The sequence below is a fragment of the Pezoporus occidentalis genome, unplaced genomic scaffold (genome assembly GCF_034315485.1).
Source record: "Pezoporus occidentalis ecotype Australia unplaced genomic scaffold, CSIRO_AGI_Poc_V1 ctg22, whole genome shotgun sequence".
Classification (NCBI taxonomy): Eukaryota; Metazoa; Chordata; class Aves; order Psittaciformes; family Psittacidae; genus Pezoporus; species Pezoporus occidentalis.
This window is the reverse complement of record NW_026914072.1, coordinates 5117501-5139175: the sequence shown is the minus strand read 5'-3', so window position 1 is coordinate 5139175 and position 21675 is coordinate 5117501. Positions and strand designations below refer to the sequence as shown.

The following is a 21675-nucleotide window of genomic DNA, read 5'->3' as shown; positions in this document are numbered from 1 at the left end:
GTTTGCCCAAGATATTGAAAGTGGTAGAAAGTGAGATACTTTCATCCAATTAGACTAACATCCAAGAAACGTGATTATAGATAACACAGTAATAAAAATAAATCTATGTACTCAGACATTTTCATATGTAAAATGAGCTGAAAGCCTATAGAAACTGAGCAGATTCTAGCCTTTGAGGGGATTTGTTAGAGAAATAACATATAGCATCATTTACAACAGTTTTCCTTCTGTTGCTTTCTTTCCTCAGAATATCATGTGGTGTCACACAAAGACATTTATAAATCGTCTTCACCTTTGCTTTTTTAATATTATTTTTAAGTTTGGTTGTTTGGGTTTTTATAATAAGAGGAGCAGACAGTAAAAACCAAGTCCAGTAAAAAATCAAAGAATTAATTTTCAGATTTTCTTTAACCACTTGATCTGTACCGAACCTCTCCTAACACTTCTAGTTCAGAATACACAGTAAGGTGATTGATGATGGTATACTTCCTTTTCTGCAACACAGTGATTTGCCCTGTGTCTCTTCCTCCTTGAATTTATATTTGGTGCCTTTATTGTCTTTCACTTCATTCTGTATTCCACTCAGATATGATTTTTCTCTAGGAAAAAAAAAAAAAAAAAAAAAAAAACATACACAGCCAAAAATAATTGCCTCCAATTCACAGTTCATTCTGTTCATCAGACTGACCAATTTGACAACTTCTCATTCACAATAGCTGTTATAAATCCCATCTCTAGTTTTGTTTGCAGTCAAAGTCTCTATTAGTTCTGTTTCTGTGAAAGAAATCCCAGAATCTTTTTTCCCGTCTACTGCCATATCAACAGGACTATTTAACCTGTGAGCTTAAGAAGTTTGTGGAAGTGATCTTATTTATATCCTGCCATTAACTAATTTAGTTTTCACCTTCAGTAAGTTCTAGAATTGATCTACCTTTTGTGGCTAGCCTATAGTCTCTATTTTTATATTCTGATATGTTAAATTTTCTGATGAATCAAATTTCAGCTGTAATTACAGTCTTCACTGGATACCTCAGTAGGATGTGCCAGCAGAGAAGGTGAATTACATTCTGAATCATACCAGGCTCATATCTCTCACTGTCTAATAGTGTCGTTCACAAATGTATCTTTCATCAATTATTGTCTTGTCTTGTTTTGGACATTTCATGTCATATTTAACTATTGTTAACATACTGAGAGTGTTGCTCTGTAACAGTAGCTGCTTGGCTAAGGCCCTCTTGCCACGGGAAGGTCTCTCTCTTTTCCCTCCTTTCTTTTTTTTTATTAGTTTTTAGTGTATTACATTAGTAGGGCGATCTTGAGGGCTCTGTTCCAAAGGCATAAATATCTTTTACATGACTCAGCATCAGCAAGGTCAGCTTCTTCACATTTTAAGACTGCCTATGTTAAACCCTGATGTATTGCTACAGAAGTTGTTTCTATTTTATATGTAAATCAAATTAGGGTGTTTTTTTGGCCTTTTGATTAAACTGTTAAGAGAACTGTGTAGAACAGAAGTGTCATTGCATTCAATTTTTAGCACACAAGCTAAACTTCGGGTGGGTTGTCAGTCTACCTACAGATAATTTTCTAGGTTCGAGGAGGTTGTTCTGAATTTTGAAATATTTAAATACTCCACAAAACAGTTTTACTTGTCTTCACCAAGTAAGTATGAGGCAAACTGCCAGAGTTTATTGTACTAATCATTTGTCTCTGCAGTTGGTGAGGAAACAAAGACATCTGCCATATTAACGGGGAAACATCTGCCCTTCAAAAGAGAGAAGCCTGATTAAATAAAAGAGAATAACTTATATTATCAGTATAACTTATATTGTCAGTATGAGAAAGAGCGTGGGATAATTAGTGGGAAATTACTGGTCAGGTGTAGGGTTTCTCTGACATTTTTGGTCCCTTTTATTAATTCTACCAGTTTTTGCCAAAATGTTGGCATATATTAGAACTTAAGTGTAAACTGTCAATATTAGCTAGACCTGCCAAAAACATCTGAAAGATTCAAAACTAAACAATTAAAATATTCATTTACTGTGAATTTGTAGCAGGATTCCCATTACAAAATGATGAAGTAATACCTCTTATACCTCTTCTTCCTTCAGAGGCTTAAGAGGAAAATCTTTTTCCTCACATACAGTATTATGCAAGACAAAATTAATTAAATGCATGTTATGATAGTTGTGTTATTCTTTTTACTTAGAAGTGGAGAGATGATAGAATGAGAAACAAATATTTTGAATAGAAGTTTTAATAAATGAAAGCAGTGCTGTGTATGAATAAGTCATGTTAAAAACAATTCAGACACTTACTTTGGATGTACATAACATTATTTTGCCTAATATGAACATTAGGTATGGCTTTTACATATAGTATGCCCTAAATATGTTGTCAGAAAGCCTTCTTCTGAATAAACTTGCTTAAATTATGGATGTAAGGACCAAGCATATTTTAAAATAAGTTTTTAAAAGTGTGCAGAAGTGACATTGAAACACTTCCTATGCATTTAAGAATTTCATTTGCTTTATTAATTTTTAAAAGTTGAGATACGGCTTCAAAATTTTGTATAAGAAAATTTGCTACTAAGCAGTAAAATAGGCAGGAGCTTTGTTTTTCAGCTTCTACCAAATGTGGATATTCATCACTGACTTCCCCACTACCATCAACCAGACTGAGCCTATCAGTCTGCATTATTACTACAAAAAAGAAGTTGCAGCTTTAGGTGTTGAAAATAGGGAGTTTTCTCACTGAATGTTGACCTATCTACAAATATGTGCAGCCTGATTTGAAGATCACTTAGGCAGAGAACTGTATGCCTGTATTATTGTGTGATCTTTAATATGAACTATGGTTTTAATAATGTATTTGTGAAAAATCTGCAAAACCTGAAGATAAAAGCACTTCTCAACAGATTGATAGTATTTAGTAGAGTGACTTGTACAAATACATAGATGTTGAGTATTTTGAGTAAGTACAAAATAAATCGCAAAGGGGTTATGGGGAGCACATCTCTGAAATAAAAGTAGACCTGTCTAAAATTACAGTTCAGAGCAGGTTATGCATGCAAGTTTTTAGCATTCAGATATGAAGATGCTTGATTCATAACATTCACTAAAAATATGATTGAGACACATAAGTGGTTGGTTTAAAAAGATAGAAAGCAATAGAAATATACAACAAAGTGGTTGCATTATACTAACTTTGACTATAAATCACTTAGTCACATTCACTTGTAATTTGCAATCATCCAGATCTGGGTGATGTTGAGAAAATAATGCCCAATTATTTTCAAGATCCAAGTGAAAAATGTATCCTACACCTCTTTCTGTTTTCCTTGTCCTGTGGGGTTTTCAGTTGACTATTTTCTTATTGGATATGGATGCCAGTCTTCCTACTCAAATGAGTACCTGATGCATCCTTCTACTTACGTGTCCCCTTAAACTTCTACTTTACAGTGTATAAGGGTTGAAGCATTTCTTGGATATTACATGTCTTCACACCAAATTTCACAGTTCTGTATTTAAAATCCAAATCCATTCTACTGCTCTAGCTAGTAAACCTTTACTCATTGAAAAGACTTCTCAGAACTGGTTTTATCTTTCATATAAAATGATGGTATGATAATATGACTTAAAAGTAATCTGGGCTGTTTAGCAATTTCCATTGATGCATTATAGATACAAGTCCATATCTGTATGTTTTATTTTTAATTGTTCATTGCATTATTTGGGTTTCATAGAAGCATATATTCCCAGTAATTTCTTATGAAGCTTGCTTGAGTTTGTAAAGAGATTAATAAAAACTTGACAAAACCCTAATCCAACATTATATCTAAATAATCATTCCTGGCCTGTGTCGTGGTTTAAACCCAGTCAGGTAATTCGTTCGCTCACTTACCCCCCTTTTCTTGCCCTCCCCCTGCTCTCGGAGGGACGGAGAGGAGAATCGAAAAGAATGCAACTCCCACGGGTTGAGATAAGAACAGTTTAGTAACTAAGGTATAACACAGATCACTACTGCTACCACCAGTGATAATAATGATAAAGGAAATAACAAGGGAAGAGAATACAACACCTCATCACCAGCTGACCGATAACTAGCCCCCCAAGCCCGACCAAGCTCCGACAGATACCTCCTCCACCAGCCCTTCCGGCTCACTCCCAGTTACATCCTGGGCATGATGTGCTGTGGTATGGAATACCTCTTTGGTCAGTTTGGGTCAGGTGTCCTGTCTCTGCTTCCTCCTGGCTCCCCCTCCTCCCTGGCAGAGCATGAGGCTCACAAACTCCTTGGCCAAACCAAAACATCCTTGTTATCAGCTCTGTTCCCGAGCTGAAAGTCAAAACACTGCACTGCACCAGCTACCACGAAGGGGAAAAATGACTGCTACTGCTGAACCCAGGACAGCCCGATACTACGTATACAATCCTATACATTTTTGCTTTGTATTTATACTATCCATGAAATTAGAAGAAAACTTTCTAGTCTTTCATTTCCATAGCAGTCTGAGATCTTTTTAATTGCTTTACTTGAATTTTTCTGTTAGGGTTCTCCAACCATTTAAGCAGTCAGCACTGTTTGCCTATAATCTTAAATAGCAGAAAAGCAAAGGAGTAAAATTTCTTTTTATTAGCTCAGAGACAGTCAAAAGAGAATAGGATTAGTGACATATCTTTTCCACAATCATCTGCTACAAATTCAGATCAATAAGCGTGAGCATGTACATACCTATGAATGTGCATGCTGGGAAGATACTTTGTTGCTCAACAGCATGTTGTGTCCCCTTATACGTGAAACACAGTACGTATATGCCTATATATGTATATGTGTGTATATATATGTACATATATGTATATACACAGACACATTTATATAGTCCTTCAGCAGTGAAGGAGCTTAGTTAGTTAGTGTTAGTTATATATTCAAAATAAAGTGTTAGTTATATATTCAAAATAAAGAGTTATATATTCAAAATAAAGTTTCTTTCACATAAATGTTTTGTATTTTGATCCTGGGTGAGTCTTATCACAAAAGTAGATACAGGCAGATACACGCAGCCAAATTTTAGAAGTTGACAGAATGCTTCATGCATGTATGAGTTACTATATAATGTAGAAATCTTTATGAAACTCTGTTTTGGATGACCCACCTCTGTCTGCTGAATTACTCATCTGAAGTAATTTTGCTGTTCCGTAATAAATTGCTACCATAGCAACCTCATAGTACTGCATCCTCCCAGATCTAAGTCAACAACACATACTCAGTTACAAATCAATGAAGCTAATTTAATTAAGAGTTTGTAAAAATCAGTAAAGTTCATCTATTTTTTATACACATAGAAGTTGTCCTTACTGACTATTGCAGTACTGAAATTGTATGTTGTTGTTACATGTTTTGCATTGTAGCTGTCTTTGTTTTAGAATTTAACATGCAGAAAGCCTTAATTATAGTCCAGAAGTCCAGCTGAGAGGATTCCACTATGCAGAAAAAGGAGATGCCATTTTTGGAACTGAGCAAATCTGAGTAATCTGAGAAGTGCTAAAAGGTATGGGTTTAGCATATTGGTCAAATATTGTTTTCTCACCTTCGTGCATGCATTAAATTTCAGTTGTCAGTTTATTACTTTGCTGTGGATGTCTGTTAGAATAAGAATTCAAGTCAAGGACTGTTCTTGAAAATGAAGCTTTGTCCATTCATGTAAACTATTTTCTTATAAAAACTTGAGGCTGGTGGTGACTGACACTTTAGGTAGAGCCACCTGAGCTATAATGCTGGTCCATAATATTTTTCATAGATGCCACAGATGCTCTTCATGAATCTGCATTTTGTCTGTTGTCAATTGCTTGACTATTCTGAGATCAGCAGATCAGCATCTATTATGAAATGTAAGATACTTTTTGAAGAGAAAATATTTCTTTTGGAAGAGACTCTTGGAGGAGGAGGTGGGGTATTTTGAAATAGTTTTCTCAAAGTGATTTGCATCTACAAACTGTGCCAGATTTTCAAGGAGTTCAGTTGCCATTTGTACAGACCTAAAGGAACTGGCTGTATTCACAAGTACTCAGTAACTCTTAAAAGCAATCAAATATTATGGCTACTTCATATTGCCATTTTCCAGTATCTATCAGAAGAGGTGACTAATGGTCTCCTGTAAATATTAGGTCGTTCTAACAGATTCTGATTAACAGTTTATTTTGAAAATTTTACATAATTTGCAGTGTGTGCAGCCATTGAAGGTGCACTAAAGAAACAATATCTATGTTAAGGTCTCTAAAAGGATGAAATTACAAAATAGTTCTATTAAAATTAAGTGATTTTTCATTTCCATGGGTGTAATATAGGTGAGTGGGTGTTTCCTTGCGCCCCTCATGTTTCCTTCTGTTTATGACTTCCATGTGTGCTTGTCATTGTGCACAGGTTATTCATAACAAGCCTGTTTAGGTGATCTTTCCCACACATCCAGTATTGAAATTAGATGCCTCTATTTTTATTCCATCAAAATAGTCAGAAGAAAAAAAAAATGTTCGGTGGTTACTAAACGTGCTGTGCCAAAATAATTGTGATCTTGTCAACACAATTTTTTTAAGACCTTCATTGTAATGCAAATAATGAAATTACTTTTAAAATAACCGTAATAGAGGTTGAAGGAAAAATGCCAAAATATGGCATTACATTATATATCCTTACACCTTCTGCCTTCTCCCCTGATTATTTTTTCTTAATTTTCAAGTGTCTGCAGGAAGAGAGAAGTGAGGGCATATCTGTTAGAGGAGCAATAGGCTCAGAGTGGGAGTTATCATGCCCACACATACTGCTGCTGATCCTACTTCATCCCACTAACTGCTGTATTTTCATTATAAGCTTAGATTCTGTTTCCCTCTTTATTACAAGGATGTTACAGTTCTTTATTCTTCACTGACAGCTGGCAACAGGTAATGCTAGCTGTTATTTTGTTCAGTCTAGTCAAGCACATTGATTTCCAAGTATAACCATGTTTTGTTTGCTGTATTTTGTTCTTGGTGTGGTTGAATGCCATCCTTGGAAAGATGTTCATTGAGCCAGTGTTGAATAAGTGGCTTGCCTTCGGCATTCATGAGTAAATTCTGTAGTTTTTGTTTCAAGCCTTTGACATGTCATCAAGTGTAAATCTATTCTAATGCCAAAATCCCTCTTGATGTCTGATGCCAATCAGTAGCTTTTCATCTTGAAAAAGGTAGTGAATAATTTGCCCTGTGGTTATTACACAGATACCATATATGGCAAGAAGCAAAGAGAGGGGAATCCCATACCCATTTTTTAAATTCAAATAATCATGTTCAACCAGTTTGCTTTCCTAAATACCATTGGTAGTCTGGTACATTTTCTTGCTTTCAAGTGAATATTGAATACTTGTCTAATTTGCATCTTTTCGATGTGTAGAAACAATATGCTCTTTCTGTGGCAGTATTTTATTTCGTGAGCAGTAGCCAACATGCTGAAATATGTGAATTATATTACTTTTGTTATTTTAATAGGACGCTCAAATCTTTTACAGCCATTGGCTTCATTAGTGGTTTTTGTTATAAAAAATAAAAAAAAGAGAATGAAAAGGCATTTGCTATATAGGAAGGTCAACATTTTCTTTGTGAACAGTTTGTGACCATGATTTTGAATTTCAATGAACTGTAAGCTGTAAGAGTGTTGAATTAAAGGCATAAAACACTGTAGTTCACTCAAGAGCTCAAAAGTATGTAATTTCCTTCCTTAGAAGGGAGACCTGCTGAAAACCTAATGATGTGTTTATATAGTTGAATGGCACTCATATAGTTTATACTCAGAAGAAAGAAGCAAGTAGGGCTTTGTATTTAACTGCCTTTCAGTCTGAAATATTACAAGATTTTAGGATGCACGGAGAATATTGTGATCATTTAATCTGACCCCCTGTATAATACAGGTCATAGTACTTTGCACAGTAATTCCTCCATCAGGGCAAATAAATTCTTCAGCTGTAGTGAGTATTTTGTACTGAGTTTGATTGGTTTAAGCTACCACCTTACCCTAAGTCTCATATTAATGTTATTAGTAATACCAATACTGTAAGGTATTTTCCTTATAATTTATAATAATGTTGAACCTTTCACCCAAAGTTATTCAAAACAGCTTGCATGACTTAATTAAGCTTGGAGTTATCAGTATTTTTAAATGACAAGTCATGTATATCATTTCCAGTGTAGTTAATGAGGAACAGAACTTGAACTTGTGATCCTTTGTTTTAACAAATAAATCACGAAAACACGCATTAGCTGATTCACTTACCAGTCATGATTTTAGGCCAAAAACTCTATTCATACTTAGATTAGTTAGTAAGTTAATTTTGTCAGGTTTAAGATTTACTTAAAATTACAGTGAACCCAAACTGATATTTAAAGATATTTGCTACTTCAATATTCAGGTTCAAGTTCTCATTCTAAAATCTTGGGGCTGCATTGCATACTTCTGTGCATGTATGGACTGCCTTCATGCACAAGACAACCCAAAGAACCTTAACCACTGTTTTTATACAGGGAATCACCCATGTGTTGTTTAATTGCAGCATTCTTTTAGGAATGAAATGCAAGAACTCTCCAAGCCCTCAAAACTAAAATATTATTTTGGAAAATGTAAAAAATGTTCTATCCAAATAAAATATTGTGCTAGCATTTAAGTAGGCAATGATTATTTATCAAGGGTAGGATTTTCCTAGTCCAGGGCTAATAGTTGACTTCTTCAAAAATGGACTCTCTAATATCCCGTGACAGGTGAACTCTAAATCTTTTATCTCATCTAAAAGATCCGTTGGCAGGACAGATAATCAGACATCTACCTACTAAAAAATAGCCAAATAACAATATTCCATTTTCTATTCAGTTTTCTTTCTTTTGGTAAATTGGTCAACTTTCAGTTAACATCAAGGTCTTGTCAATGTTTGATACGGTTTTGGTGTCCATACAGACAAACCAAGAGGGATGTAGCAACGGGGCAATGACTATAGCATAAATGTTATAATAAATGCTATATGTAAATGTTATAATAAATAATCCCATCTCTCTGGTAATAATACAGTGCTATAGTATTATAGGAAGCAATATGCAGTATCTCTCTTCACTGAAATATTTCACCGAAATACTATTTTATATGTTTGGCATGGTAGTTATAATGGAATAGTCAAGTAGAGACCAGTGAGCCATAGGGACCCATAAGTACAAAAATACAGCAAGCAGATGTTCTTTACTCTATCCAGACAGACACCTGGCAGAGAATAAACATATAACATGAAAGTCAAAACATAAATACATAAATTAACACCACCAAATGCCATATTAATGCCATTATTAATATTCTGCTGGGTTTATTTGGAGGGAGAGGAACTTAAACAATAAGCTAAAAGACAAAACCAGGAAAAAAACATTGAGCACAATCAGATGATGCCAGTGGGGCAACAAGGAAGATAACATAGATGTTAAGTGAAAATGAGGTAGGGACTAAGAAAGGGAGAGGGTTGAAGCAAACTAAAGTAAAGTAATACTGGCCAAACCTAGAGGAAATTTTCTTATTGTCTGAATCTCTCTATTTGGGCTGCTTCTGCATCTTTCCCTACAATTTTAAGGTCTAGCTAGGTCTGGCTACTTTATTCTTCCCTTTTTTACTCTCCGTTCTTGGGTCCTTGTGCTGTGGAATGTACATGGGCCTAGCAAACACAGTCTCTGGTTTGGCTGTTTCTGCTGAAATCCAGGCTCCTAGTTTCTGAGGAAATCTTTTTGTTGTTTCTTTTTTGAAGTGCTTTGCAACTCTGAATGTATGTGGGTGTGGGTAGGAAGCACTATCCCATCTCTGCTTGGTTTACAGTCACTGGAGTTCTTACTACACTGAAGAATTCAGTATGGGTCTGTACGCAAGTGTGTCTTTCATGTCTAGTGAAACTAAAATTGAGGAAACTCAACTGCACCGTTGATTAGAGTTGTTACCTTGGGCTGGGGTTTTTTTGCATGTGGTGGTGTTTTGTTTGCAATAAATCATTTATTCACTGCTGTATCAAAATTATGGTTGAATATTTGATCAAGTTTGTACCTAATTTCCTGTTCTTGTGGCAAACTACTGAAAGTAGTAAGGCATGAACCAAATTCATAGAATCACAGAATCATAGGATGGTTAGGGTTGGAAAGGACCTTAAGATCATCTAGTTCTAACCCCCCTGCCATGGGCAGGGACCCCACACACTAGACCATGTCACCCAAGACTCTGTCCAACTTGGCCTTGAACACTGTCAGGGATGGAGCATTTATCACTTCTTTGGGCAACCTGTTCCAGTGCCTCACCGCCCTCACAATAAATTTCTTCCACTTAGTTTAGCCCTGTAAGTCAAGGATATCTCATGCTGTTAGTGACATGTTAAAGTGGCTTTTCTATTTAGCCTCGTAATTTTTATTTTCTGACAGAGAGGATCTGTTCTAGAGATATTCAACCACCCTTCCTCTGTAGCTAACTTCCCATCAGGATCTTCGCTTATAACAACTTCTGTTTAAAAAGTATATTGAACTGTAGAAGGCTACTTCAGTGAGGATAGGCCTACAACTTCCATGCAGCAGAACTCAAGCTTGGTGAGAGCAGTTAAAATGCTAGATGGTCTTAACTTTGCCATCTATTTTGTCAAAAAATAGGAAAAGTTAGACTGGGCAGAAGTCTGGGTTTCCGTGGCTAGATTTCTGCCAGTGTCTTGCTGGGCGTCATAAAAGAAATCTCTATCACAGTACTGGAAAAATCCTAGCTGAGTACCATAGTTATTGGGCCATTCCCTGTTGGAGTAATTTATTGAATAGATTTATTGGAGAACAATGTAGGTATGTGTGAAAAGTGGACAGCATGATAGTGACTAGGATGCAAATGAGGAAAATAAATCGTGATGAGCTAGATGCATAATTAGGGAATGTAGGAAAAAGAGGTGATCGTTTTTGCAATGGAAAGTTAGATTACACACAGCAGGAGTTATGTTAAGAATGAACTATTAGATTTCCTTGGGTTAGAACATTTTTGTGACTATTTGACAAGATCAGATTAAAATTAAATATATATTAATCTTATAGTTCCCACCACCATATAATTTTATAAAAGCTAAGTAACTACTTAATTTTTAACTTATTTTTAACATTTGATCATCAAATAGATCTACTTTCTTCAGTTCAAAGGTCTGATTTAAAATACAGATTACTGTTTGTAATTGTCCTTGGGTTCTCCAAAGACCTCACTTTGCATTGCTAAGTGAGTATGCTGAAACTGAGCATGGACATAATCTGAAATCTGGATGTAAATGTTTTGTTTAGATTCTTTAGTTTTCCCTGTACCACCACAGGAAAAGGACACACACTATGAAAGCCTGTGGTCTCCAGGAACACTGCTCTGCTGCTAAAAACAATTATAGTGAATGGTTGCTGGGCAATCAGCTATCAAGTAAACTGAGATCCCTTAGCTTTCCCATGCTTATCTTGATTAATGATTTAGCTAGTCATAAAATATGTATTTGTAATTTAGATAGAGCACTGAATGTTTTTCAGGGGAAATAAAAAATATGTCTCATCTGTAAAAGCCTGTCTTCTGGTTGAAATAGGCTGTAATTAATATTATAAATACAATCATTTTGAAATAAATCTCTAGTATGTTTTAATGGCAAAACCTTTTATGTTTACTGTGACAAATAATAAAGTATCGAACTTGTCATCATTTTTGGTTCTTTCAGTTGACACTTTATGAATATTTTTTAGAATGAAACCAGGCTACCTACTTCTCAGTTGTTTTCAGCAATAGCAAGGTCTGATCCAACTTTGATTCGCATTCATGGGCGGCTTTCCATATGCTTGCAAAGCTCAAGGATTTGGTCTCAGAGTCAAATGCTACTCAGAAAAAAACAAACTACCATGTTATAAGAAATATTTCTCAAATTTCTTTTCTTCTTCAGTTTAACCACACGGTATTTCAGTGTCTTATTTTTAATAACAAAATATGGACCAGTTTCTTTCAAACTGAGCAGAGACATTCTCTCAAAATTGATAGTCGTATGAAAAGGTAATGTCTTTGGTGTTTCATTTGAACAAATGTAAAAGGCATAACCAAAGCTGTCTTTACCAAGTTCTGTAAATATACTAAAAAAAGACTGGTAACCACATACATGAGACACAAATTGCCTTCCAAGTGTCCATGTACATTTTCCTACAAAAATATGAAAGTGACATTCATTCACAATGTCAGAAGAATATTATTTTTATGCTTTGGCTTTATGGGCTTAACACATGCACTAACTTCTTTATGATTTGTTCTGTCTTAGGGCTATTTTCAGCATAATCTTTTTATGGGGCTATATTATGTATAAAAATATAGTTTTCTTGACATAAAACATATGTTCATAGGACCATAAAAATGCTTCTTCTTTTGGATGCTCAGGACCATTAACAGTATCTAAATTACTAAAAGACAAAACATTTTATTTCAAAGTTGGGAAGAGAGTTTCAAAGTAGCTCTTTCTTCAAATTATTCTTGGAGACCAAGAACAAAGTTTAGCTAGTGCTTATCTTAGATAGCTCAGTTTAGCTGGATGCATTCACACAATTGCAAGAATGCTACACCTACATAATGCAAATGCATGCTTGCATGTGTCTGTACGTATATATAAACTCTTTCAACAACTTTCAAAAAAATAGTAATTACTTTAAACCATTCCATTTTAGATCTTTTATACACTTATGAAATTTGTTGTTTGTTTGTCTACTTCCTTAAAAAATGTCAGATGTTTTGCAAACATATTGTAAGTCTTTTGTGTGAAATAATTTCAACTGAAGTGGACAATGTGGAAAAACGAGAACATGGGAAATAATAAAAGTCAAGGAGGCAATGTTTTCCATGTATTTCTTAATATTTTTTCCACAGTTAAATACTGTTATCACTAATTAGTTAAAAATCCTAACTGATTAATTCATTCCATTCTATACAGAGGATAGATATTTATCAAAATCTTTAAAAAGCACAATATATTTAATTTATTAAGTATACAAAAAGCTTTAGAACAGGTAGTAGTGTAACTACCTGATAGCTTTCAGACAGCTAGTAGTAGTAGTATTGAGTTTAAAGATCAGAGAAGAGCAATTCCTTTTTGTCACAAATTAAGTTCTGCCTTTGATTTTCTGTTGTATAACACTGAGGACCAGAAAATAATACATGTTTTAGTTTTATAGTATTATATTACCCCATAATTTCATATAAGGAGTTTTTCATTTGACATGTGTCAAAGAAAATCTTTTACTAGCTTTGGAATCAAATTCTTCTTACTGTTTAATGTTTTCACTTTTCTCCATTATTAACCAAGTTAGTTGGCCAAGATTGTTCCAGCTAAGAAGTCACTAATGAAGTCAGGAATTTCTTGGTAATCTTGTTTAATTGATTACAGAAAGACACAGTGTCTTCTTCAATTCAGCTTTTCAGAGGAAGAAAAAGAAGCTGTGCCTTCTTTATAAATAAATTTGGTTTCAATTTCATCAAAGGAATACCTGAATTCCTTACTTTTTTTGCCTCCTGAGGCACCAAATCAAAACCACTTGTGTACCTACCTGCTTACACTGAAAAGGGGAGTTATTTAATGAGCATTTAAGGAATACTTTATTCAATTAACATGATCTAAGAAACAGACAACAAAAGCTCTGCTGAGCTATTTTGGAGTTAAGGATCGTGTACTTTTCAAGAAATTGAAATCAAATTTAATCTTCTTTAGCTTTTGAATCAGAATGTTACAGCTACAGAACCTGTTTCATCCTGTCTTAGAAAATGACATTTCAAGCAAAAGGGCTGCAGGTGGTTTTTAAAGTGTGTTTGTTTGCAGATAGAGTTCAGCGTAGTGAAAATGCTGCATACTTTCAAATGGTTTTTTTTTATTTTTACAAAAACGATTTATAAACAATGAGAAATCATACTGTAAATTAAAATCCTACACATACGCTGCTGAAATTCTCTGCTTGCAGAGCTTTCATCTAGTTTTAAGTCTTCACAAAAACGCCTTGAAATTCTGCAAATAAAGCAGTGTTTTTTAACAATAATTAAATCCTAACAGGCAAAGAAATTCTTTTTAATAATACCATTCATGTTCATAGTCTTACAGAAGTGGTATCTGAAACTGGCTCCTTACCCAGAAAGCATTTTCTGCACCCTGTCGCACGGAAATGCAACAACCGAAATAATAATTTGATGTTATGCACAGGCCAGTAAATAATCCGTAGTTGTATCACTTCTGTGTTCTTCAAATTTCCCAATAGTTCTTTTGATTATGTCCATCTTTTTTTCTCTTGTGTTATACTTGCAGAAAAAGTGAATGAAACACAGTACTTTCCTTGAACATAAACTAGTATTATTCTTACCTGTTGCTCTATATGAGGAATTAATAACTTTCTTCCACCATGAAAGTGATTTTCAGCTAATTGCTCAGCAGAAACTTACGTACAGGGTAAAGGCCACAAGCTGGTTTTGTGTTATACACATTAAATGTTTCCTGTAAGAAGAGGGAAAGTACTGCCAAAAAGGTAAATATAATCTTGATTTTGTGATTTATATCTGTATGTGTGAAAACCTATATTTTAATACATACACATAGTGAATATTTAATTGGGCAAAACAATACTGAAGTCATTTTGATTAGCAACATAGAAACAGTATTATCATTTCTGATGTTCGCTATTTTGGAGGGACAAATTAGGTTAGCATTTCATGCACTAAACTGATGGTTATGTCTCCTTTTAATGAGACGGATATCTTAATTTCATTTTTCATTGTGCAGTTTTCAATTCTTTCTATTTTTATGTCTTTCCTAGAACAAAATGAAAAAAATATCTTTATAAAGTAACCTAACTACCTGATAGACTTCAGTTGCATTCCATCTGCTTGCTTTGGTTTTATATGCAATGGAATAAATCTGTTTTCTCTGTTGAAATTTCTGTGCAAGGTTCCTCAAAACAAAAATCTTTCCATATAATCCTAAGACTATTTCTCTTGTTCACCTTGAAAGAAAACAAATCAGTAAGAGGCTGATCCAGAAAACTTGAGTTGTCAGTTCAGCTTCCTAATGAAGCCTCCTCGTATTCTCAACCTGTTTCTGTGTCTTACTGCCCTAAACTGTCCAGTATTCTTTCTTCTGATCTCACCTCAGGTCAGCAGGAAGAATATAATTTTTTTAAAAAAGGCATGAAATATCAAAAAAACATGAGACAGTCATCAGTGAGAGAGACTAACAAACCTCCTGCTGTTGCCTGATACAAAAGACACAAATACTATGCTGGTGGCATTCTTCAGCAGTCTTCATAGAGTAAAGGTGGAGGAATTCGCTCCACAGAGTAACTCTAGTTATTATATAGGAACATTCAGTTTAGTGTGCATTTCTGTTTCATCCCCAAATTAATGTAACATAAAGGGACTATATGAAAAAAAAATGACATAGTACAAGCTTTTGAAAGGTTCATATCTTACAAAATAGACCAGTGTGGATGAGGATAAAAAACAGTGAATGATAGTTCAAGAATGTCTATTTCATTTTCCAAAGTTTCTCTTTAGCCTTTGGGCTAAGCTGCTCCACCCTGTAGGTGGGATTTTTGTCTTACTGCCTGTTGCTTGGGCTATAAAGCGTGGCAGTGCGTCCTTTTTGGCTGAAAGATGCTAAAGAAGGAAAGCTGAGTTCTTTTCCTTCTTAATGATATCTTTTTAACAGAAAATGTGCTTTCTTGATTCAAAATCACACTTTTTATCTCATAGAATATGGAAATGTACAGATGCCATTTTTATGGTAGAGACCCAGCTAAGCAGCCTGTGGTACTATGTGCATGTCCATGGAAGAGAAATACATTGTCTGCTTGTTTAAAAGAGAAGAACAGCTTTCTCTCCAAAGCATCCCTCTTTTCCTGAATATTCACAGGGAAGTAACCTTCAGCACATTTATGCACAGTAGTTGTCTGCCTAACTAGTTCTAAATTTTGAAAATAAATTCTGTGTCATGTAATTAGTTCATCAGTGACAACAGATAAGTTTGCAATTGCAGTATTAAATGAAACTTTACATGCTTCAAAAATTATTTATGTTCAACTCTAAGTTGGGTAAAAGCCATGGGTGCTGATTTCACCTTTTGGGGGTTTTTTTGTGTTTTTTTTTTCTTAATGATTGGTGCTTATTTTCCCTTTTTACCTCTTTGTGGTGGTTTCCTCCTCTTACCCAACAGTCCAATATCTCCAGGTGTTTTTTTTCTGTTTTCAAATGCCCTGTGAAGGTGGATTTCCTTGGAGAAAGCAGTTCTTTTTTAACTGTCAGACTTCATCTTTCATGTCACATTCTATAGGTACCTATTTATATATCAAAAATAAGGTCCCAACATGGCACTGACATTGCAAGCAGAGCTTCTCATCTTGAGTTTAGTCTATGGCTTTCTTCTGAAATCAGTGATTCTTTTCATGAAGGGTCTAAAGTTTTTGAATCTGTTTAATATCAGTGTCTATTTCTAAGTGATTGGTACATACTAAAAATTGTAGAACTGTAAAGGAGCAGGAATTATAACCCTCACTGATTAGCAACTCACTGATTTTGAAAATGCAAAATAATAGGAGCACGTAAGTTGAAGATTACTGTATAATTGTTTGTTATTAGTAGGAATGCACAACTTTTGCAGCATATTTACTGTGCTTTTTTTTTCACCTTCAATTTCTTGTGACTTGTATATGAATGTAGTTTGGGAATGGATAATTTAAGAAAAATATAGCATCAGCTAATTTAGAAGAATGAATCTATACTACATTATTTGGGAGGTTTTTTGGCTATTTAAGCAATAATTGAGTAATTTTTTGACACAGTTTCATAATGTGCTGTCCATAACTTGGAGTTATCTGGGTTCTCTAGAAATTCTGCTGTCCTTAACACGCTGAAGAAAAAGGAAAGATAATGACCCAAGATAAACATGTGAAAGCTCTCAGGTTAGAAGCTCCAGCATTTGGCAGTGCATGCCCTACTTAGCAATGTCTCGCTGTGTATGTGATAAGATTGGTTTAGGCTCTTCATGACTCACTGCTCACTTTTTCAAAGCTTCAGATATTTATGTTGTACTGAGAGGGACGAAAAGTCCTACATAATTAGTTCTGTTTACTTGATTAATAATTTTACTCATCTACTATGTGAAAAGTTCTGTTTACTTTGATTACTAATCTTACCTGTATACAATATGAAAGTATTTTCCCCTAGGTGACAGCTAGAGCAAAATATTTCCCTTTTCATGTCCACTTTATTTAACTTCTGTTAAAAAGGATGCTTTTTTCCCAGCAATTGCTCCAGCTCTTACTTACCTCAATTCCTAATAAGAAAGTACTTCATAATGCTGGAGCCTTTATGCTGTCAAGAATAACTTATTTTGCTAAGAATAACAAGTTGGAATTTCTTACCTGGACTCGATCATTTACCAAGTACCAAAGTTTATAAGGAAGTTCAGGACTGGAGTGCAAAGCAGGAAGATGGGGGATGAACTGGATTTCTAATGCTAATATTTAGTCAGAAGGTTGACTTCTTTTAACCTGATATTCTGCATACTACCTGCAGTTGTTTTTAAAGTGACAGATTTTTGGCAACTACCTGATGTTTCTGAGGCTATAACATGTAATAGTAACAGAGAAGGAATGATCCTTTCAGAAGTAGGATCTTCTAATAAACTCAAAATAAACAAGCTGTTTGCTTCAATAAAACTAATTTATATTCCAAAGCCAGGCTCTTAGTTACTGTGTGGTATTTGTGAAAATATTCTTCTCTTTTGTTTTTGTTGTACTTGAGATGATATATTCTTGAATGAAGTCCAATCCTTCCAGCAAAGATGTTTTCCTACTAGACTTTTGGGTGCAAGTTGTATTTTCCCAGAGTAACTCACCTAACTTGTAATAATAAATGGCTTCAATAGAATTCACAGAGCTACTTTTAAAAACAGAAAATTTAAGTCTTAGCATTACCCAATCACCTTTTAGGGTTGCAAAGAGAATACAAATATGTGCTGTAATTGTCAGAGAGTTTGGCTGAATTGAAATATAGGTGCACATTAGGCTAAATGGCATTTTAGATTTGCTTACAAAGTAGGAAATGAATGCATCATCCAAAATGGATTTTGCACTATAATGGTGCTGTGGTTAGTTCACATTAAGTTTCAATTAGACATGAATGTGACAGGACCATTTAATTAGTCAATAAATTTCTGTCGCTGGAAGTTGACAACCTGGAAAGCAGTCTGCTTTGGCGGTTGTTACCCAGCACAAGTTCTGTCAGGCAGCATGTGTCATTAAATGTTGTGCAAGACCTCACCTTCAACTGGAACACTTAAGAGTAAGTGGCTTTAACTTTAATTCTCATTCTGTGTTGACAAGGGTGGAATTTTTTAATAGGAAAAAAAGAATTATGAAAGTCTTAAGTAAGAAGCAGTCTGGGTTGTCTGTGTCATATTATGTAACGTATCAAACTGTCTTTTTCCCCAACATATGATGTGTGATATGCTTAAGACTTAATCGCCCAAACTTGTTAAGTAGAAATTAATTAAAAGTGTATAATGATGTGTTCTTCAGAAATAATTGGTGTGATTAAAAATCTGACTTTAGTAACACAAGGCATCAAAAAGTTTTTCATGCATTTTCCTTATATTTGTTTTATTTCTTTTAATTAAAAATGCTGGGGTTTAAAACTACATTGCATTATTTTAGATAATTACACTTTCTTTCTGAAAAAAATAAAATTAAAATTAGTGCCAACCTATTTTCCCTCCTGCATGGACATAATTACAGTCATATGGAATAGAGTTAGAAACACATGACCTCTTCAGAAGTAAGGATTGTAACAATAGATCTTGATTCTTAAATCTGTGCTTTCTCAATTTATGAGTAGTGGGAACTTCCCTAAAATTTATAAAAAGAAGGGATTGACTGTAACTGTCTTTTCCTTTTTTGTTTATATTTGTTGAAGAGCTACCCTGGTGCCTGTTTAAAGACACATGCTCTGTGTTGTATTGAATGTTGAAATACATAGTCATTGTGCTTTGTGCTTTTCCAGTGATAACGTATAGTTGTGGTTTTGCTGTTTTTGGTTTTACACAGGAGTTACTTTGCCTCACAGGCTTTGCAAGGTATTGTACCTGTTGCAAATGCACTTTTGAACTGCTAATTACTGGTGTGGATTTTCTGCCTGTGTTGCCATATTCTTCTTAGGTAACCAGCCTTGTGACTTCAGGAAGTGGCCACATGTGTTGTAAGACACCTTGGGGGGGTGCTGGTCATACTCACAAGAAGCAAGAATGATCCGGGGGCAAGGTGCACTCAGCTTTGACAAGTGCTAGACGACATTCATCTGGTTGGCTAGAGCTGTCTAAAGCCAAGGGCAGCAGTGCTCAAAGTCATCAGTGGCTGAAGCTATAAAACATCTCTTGACTCTGCATCAAGTCCACCTGTTCTGGAAGAGACCATTGCCATAGCCATAGCTATATCCAACTAGCTCTTCATTTACTCTTCTCACCAATACTGGTGGCTGTTACTGGCCCTGGAATGGAAGGAAGAAACGTAGCAGAGAAGGAAGAGGCAAGGCTGAAGTTGCTCCAAACTCTCCATTATTTATGGAGTTGCTCTGCCTGTTAGGATTTTGAGCTCAGGAAACACGTGCATCCTTCACTGGTGTGACCTTTTTTTTTTCCCCTGGTAGTGGACATGACAGCCACTTCATCCTCTTCTCATCAGACACCCCTATGCAGAAGCTGGGGAGTAGAAGAGGATACAAAGCAATAGTTGGCTATTTTCCTTCTGTGCCTTGAAGGATATTTTAAGGAGGGTGTAGCATCAAGTGGGATAAAACAGCAATGCATTTATAAGGGGGGGTTTGGAGGAGTAAGAAGCAGCTAGTGAATGGGGATGTGTTAGGATGAAATTATTGCATACAAAATTTAGCATTACAGTGAAAAGAATGGAACATCATCAGTGTTCTCAGTGGAAGTGTTAACATAGAGCTAAAAAACTGTCCTGAAGAATAAGGAGAAACAGAAAATCAGAAATAAAAATCTGAGATGTAGGCTAGTACCAGTGAAGTGTTTCTCATGGAAGCTAGGTGCAAAAGGTTAATTTCTTTTTCATCTTTGAAGAAAACATGAGAAATGTTGTGCACCAGAAATCAAGCAAAAACTTTAGTTGTTAGTTGCACATGAAAAAAATCCTTTCCTGCATTTATTCTTGCAGCTGAAATCTGGACATAGTTCAGGAGACTGTTTCAAGGCTATCCTAGATTTCTGTTGCCATAATAAAATCTAGTTTTTGCTTTTAGTGAAATTGGCAGCCAACTTCCTCATAGAAAACACATTATCCCACAAATGAACATGGGATTAAGCATCTGATAAGTAACACCAAGGTATTTCTCTGGCCTTCCCTGCCCTTTGCTGAGTATGGATCAGAAGATCTGACAAAAGGAAGGGTATTTTCCTGGTAACAATCAGTTCCACTCATGTTACAGAAAACTCAGAAGAGCAATACACCTACTTTCCTAGCAATAAGCTCTTTTAAAAAGACTCACGCGATTTTCCCCACAATGCTGGCAATTCTAGCTGAATTAGTTAATATCCTGCCCATATTTTTCCACATCCTTGTTCTTCTACCGGTGAGAGACATTTCTGCATTTAACATTTAAATATTCGCTTGGTACGCAACCACATCTGTCTTACCTGTTTTACTTGATGCCTAAATGTCAAGTGAAGCTATCTATAAGGGATCCAAATATAAGTGTTATGCTGTTCATTTTATACAAGTATTTCCTTGTCTAGTAAACAGCATCTTTGGCAAGGATAAAGAAATATTAAATCAAATCTGGCCATTTTTTTATCTCAGATTCTTTCTATTGCAAGAGATCTCTGTTGCTGCTGCACTAAATCCTCTACCTAATTTATCCTCAATCACCATTGCCATATCCACATTAAGCCTGTTGCTGTGTAGAATTTATCTCTAAAGTGAACTAATCCAAAACTGTCATTCTTACCATTTTAACAGCATGTACTGTTCCACTAGATTCAGATATATTTATTATTGTGTGTGTTGCAAAGTACCTGTGTTTCTTAAGATGAAAAAAGATCAGGTTCTCAATGTTTTTTGCAACCCGATTTTTCCTGTTGGATTCTGTTGCCCAGTGAGTTTGTAACTAATTTCTGTTTCTTTTCTTCCAAGCTGGCAGCATTGACTGTAGTTCTTTATTTATCATCATTTCCCCAGAGTTTGAGACTATAATCTAGGCTATTCTGTAATTGTTTGACCCAACAAAATAATGCTTGAGTGTACTGCTTATCAGTACAGCCTCACCACTTATGCATTAATCCAGTTTGGTACTAGATTTTCCCTTCTGATGGAAAACCCACCAGAAGTGCAGAAGATAAACAAGAGCTGACAGGAAGTTCATGAACCTGACCTTCAAATATTTCAAAGTAGTCTCTCCTTTGGATGAGGCTGGTTCAGAGGTGTGCAGGGCAGAAAAGGCACTCAGTCTCTCAGCTTCACAGATTTTGTGGATCTCTGATACAGGAAAGATTTTGTCCTGCTTCAACTCAATCTTGCTTCACTTCCTTCTGATTAGAGAGTTCCTTCAGGTCATGGG

The 21675-nt window shown here is 35.2% G+C and overlaps 1 protein-coding gene across 9 annotated transcripts in view; it reads left to right on the top strand.

Moving 5' to 3' along the window:
* Window positions 1-21675, top strand: part of ELP4 (elongator acetyltransferase complex subunit 4) — a 146591-nt gene that overhangs the window by 103102 nt on the left and 21814 nt on the right. The window contains exons 10-11 of one of the 9 annotated variants that reach the window (XM_062620326.1): window positions 826-909; window positions 1004-1042. The exons of 6 other annotated variants lie outside the window; for them this stretch is intronic. In XM_062620326.1, coding sequence (XP_062476310.1) covers window positions 826-888 — 63 coding nt within the window. In that variant the 3' untranslated portion in view covers window positions 889-909; window positions 1004-1042. Of the gene's footprint in view, window positions 1-825; window positions 910-1003; window positions 1043-5456; window positions 5552-21675 lie in introns of those variants that run through there. 2 more of the 9 variants (XM_062620325.1, XM_062620331.1) reach the window with 2 other exon arrangements.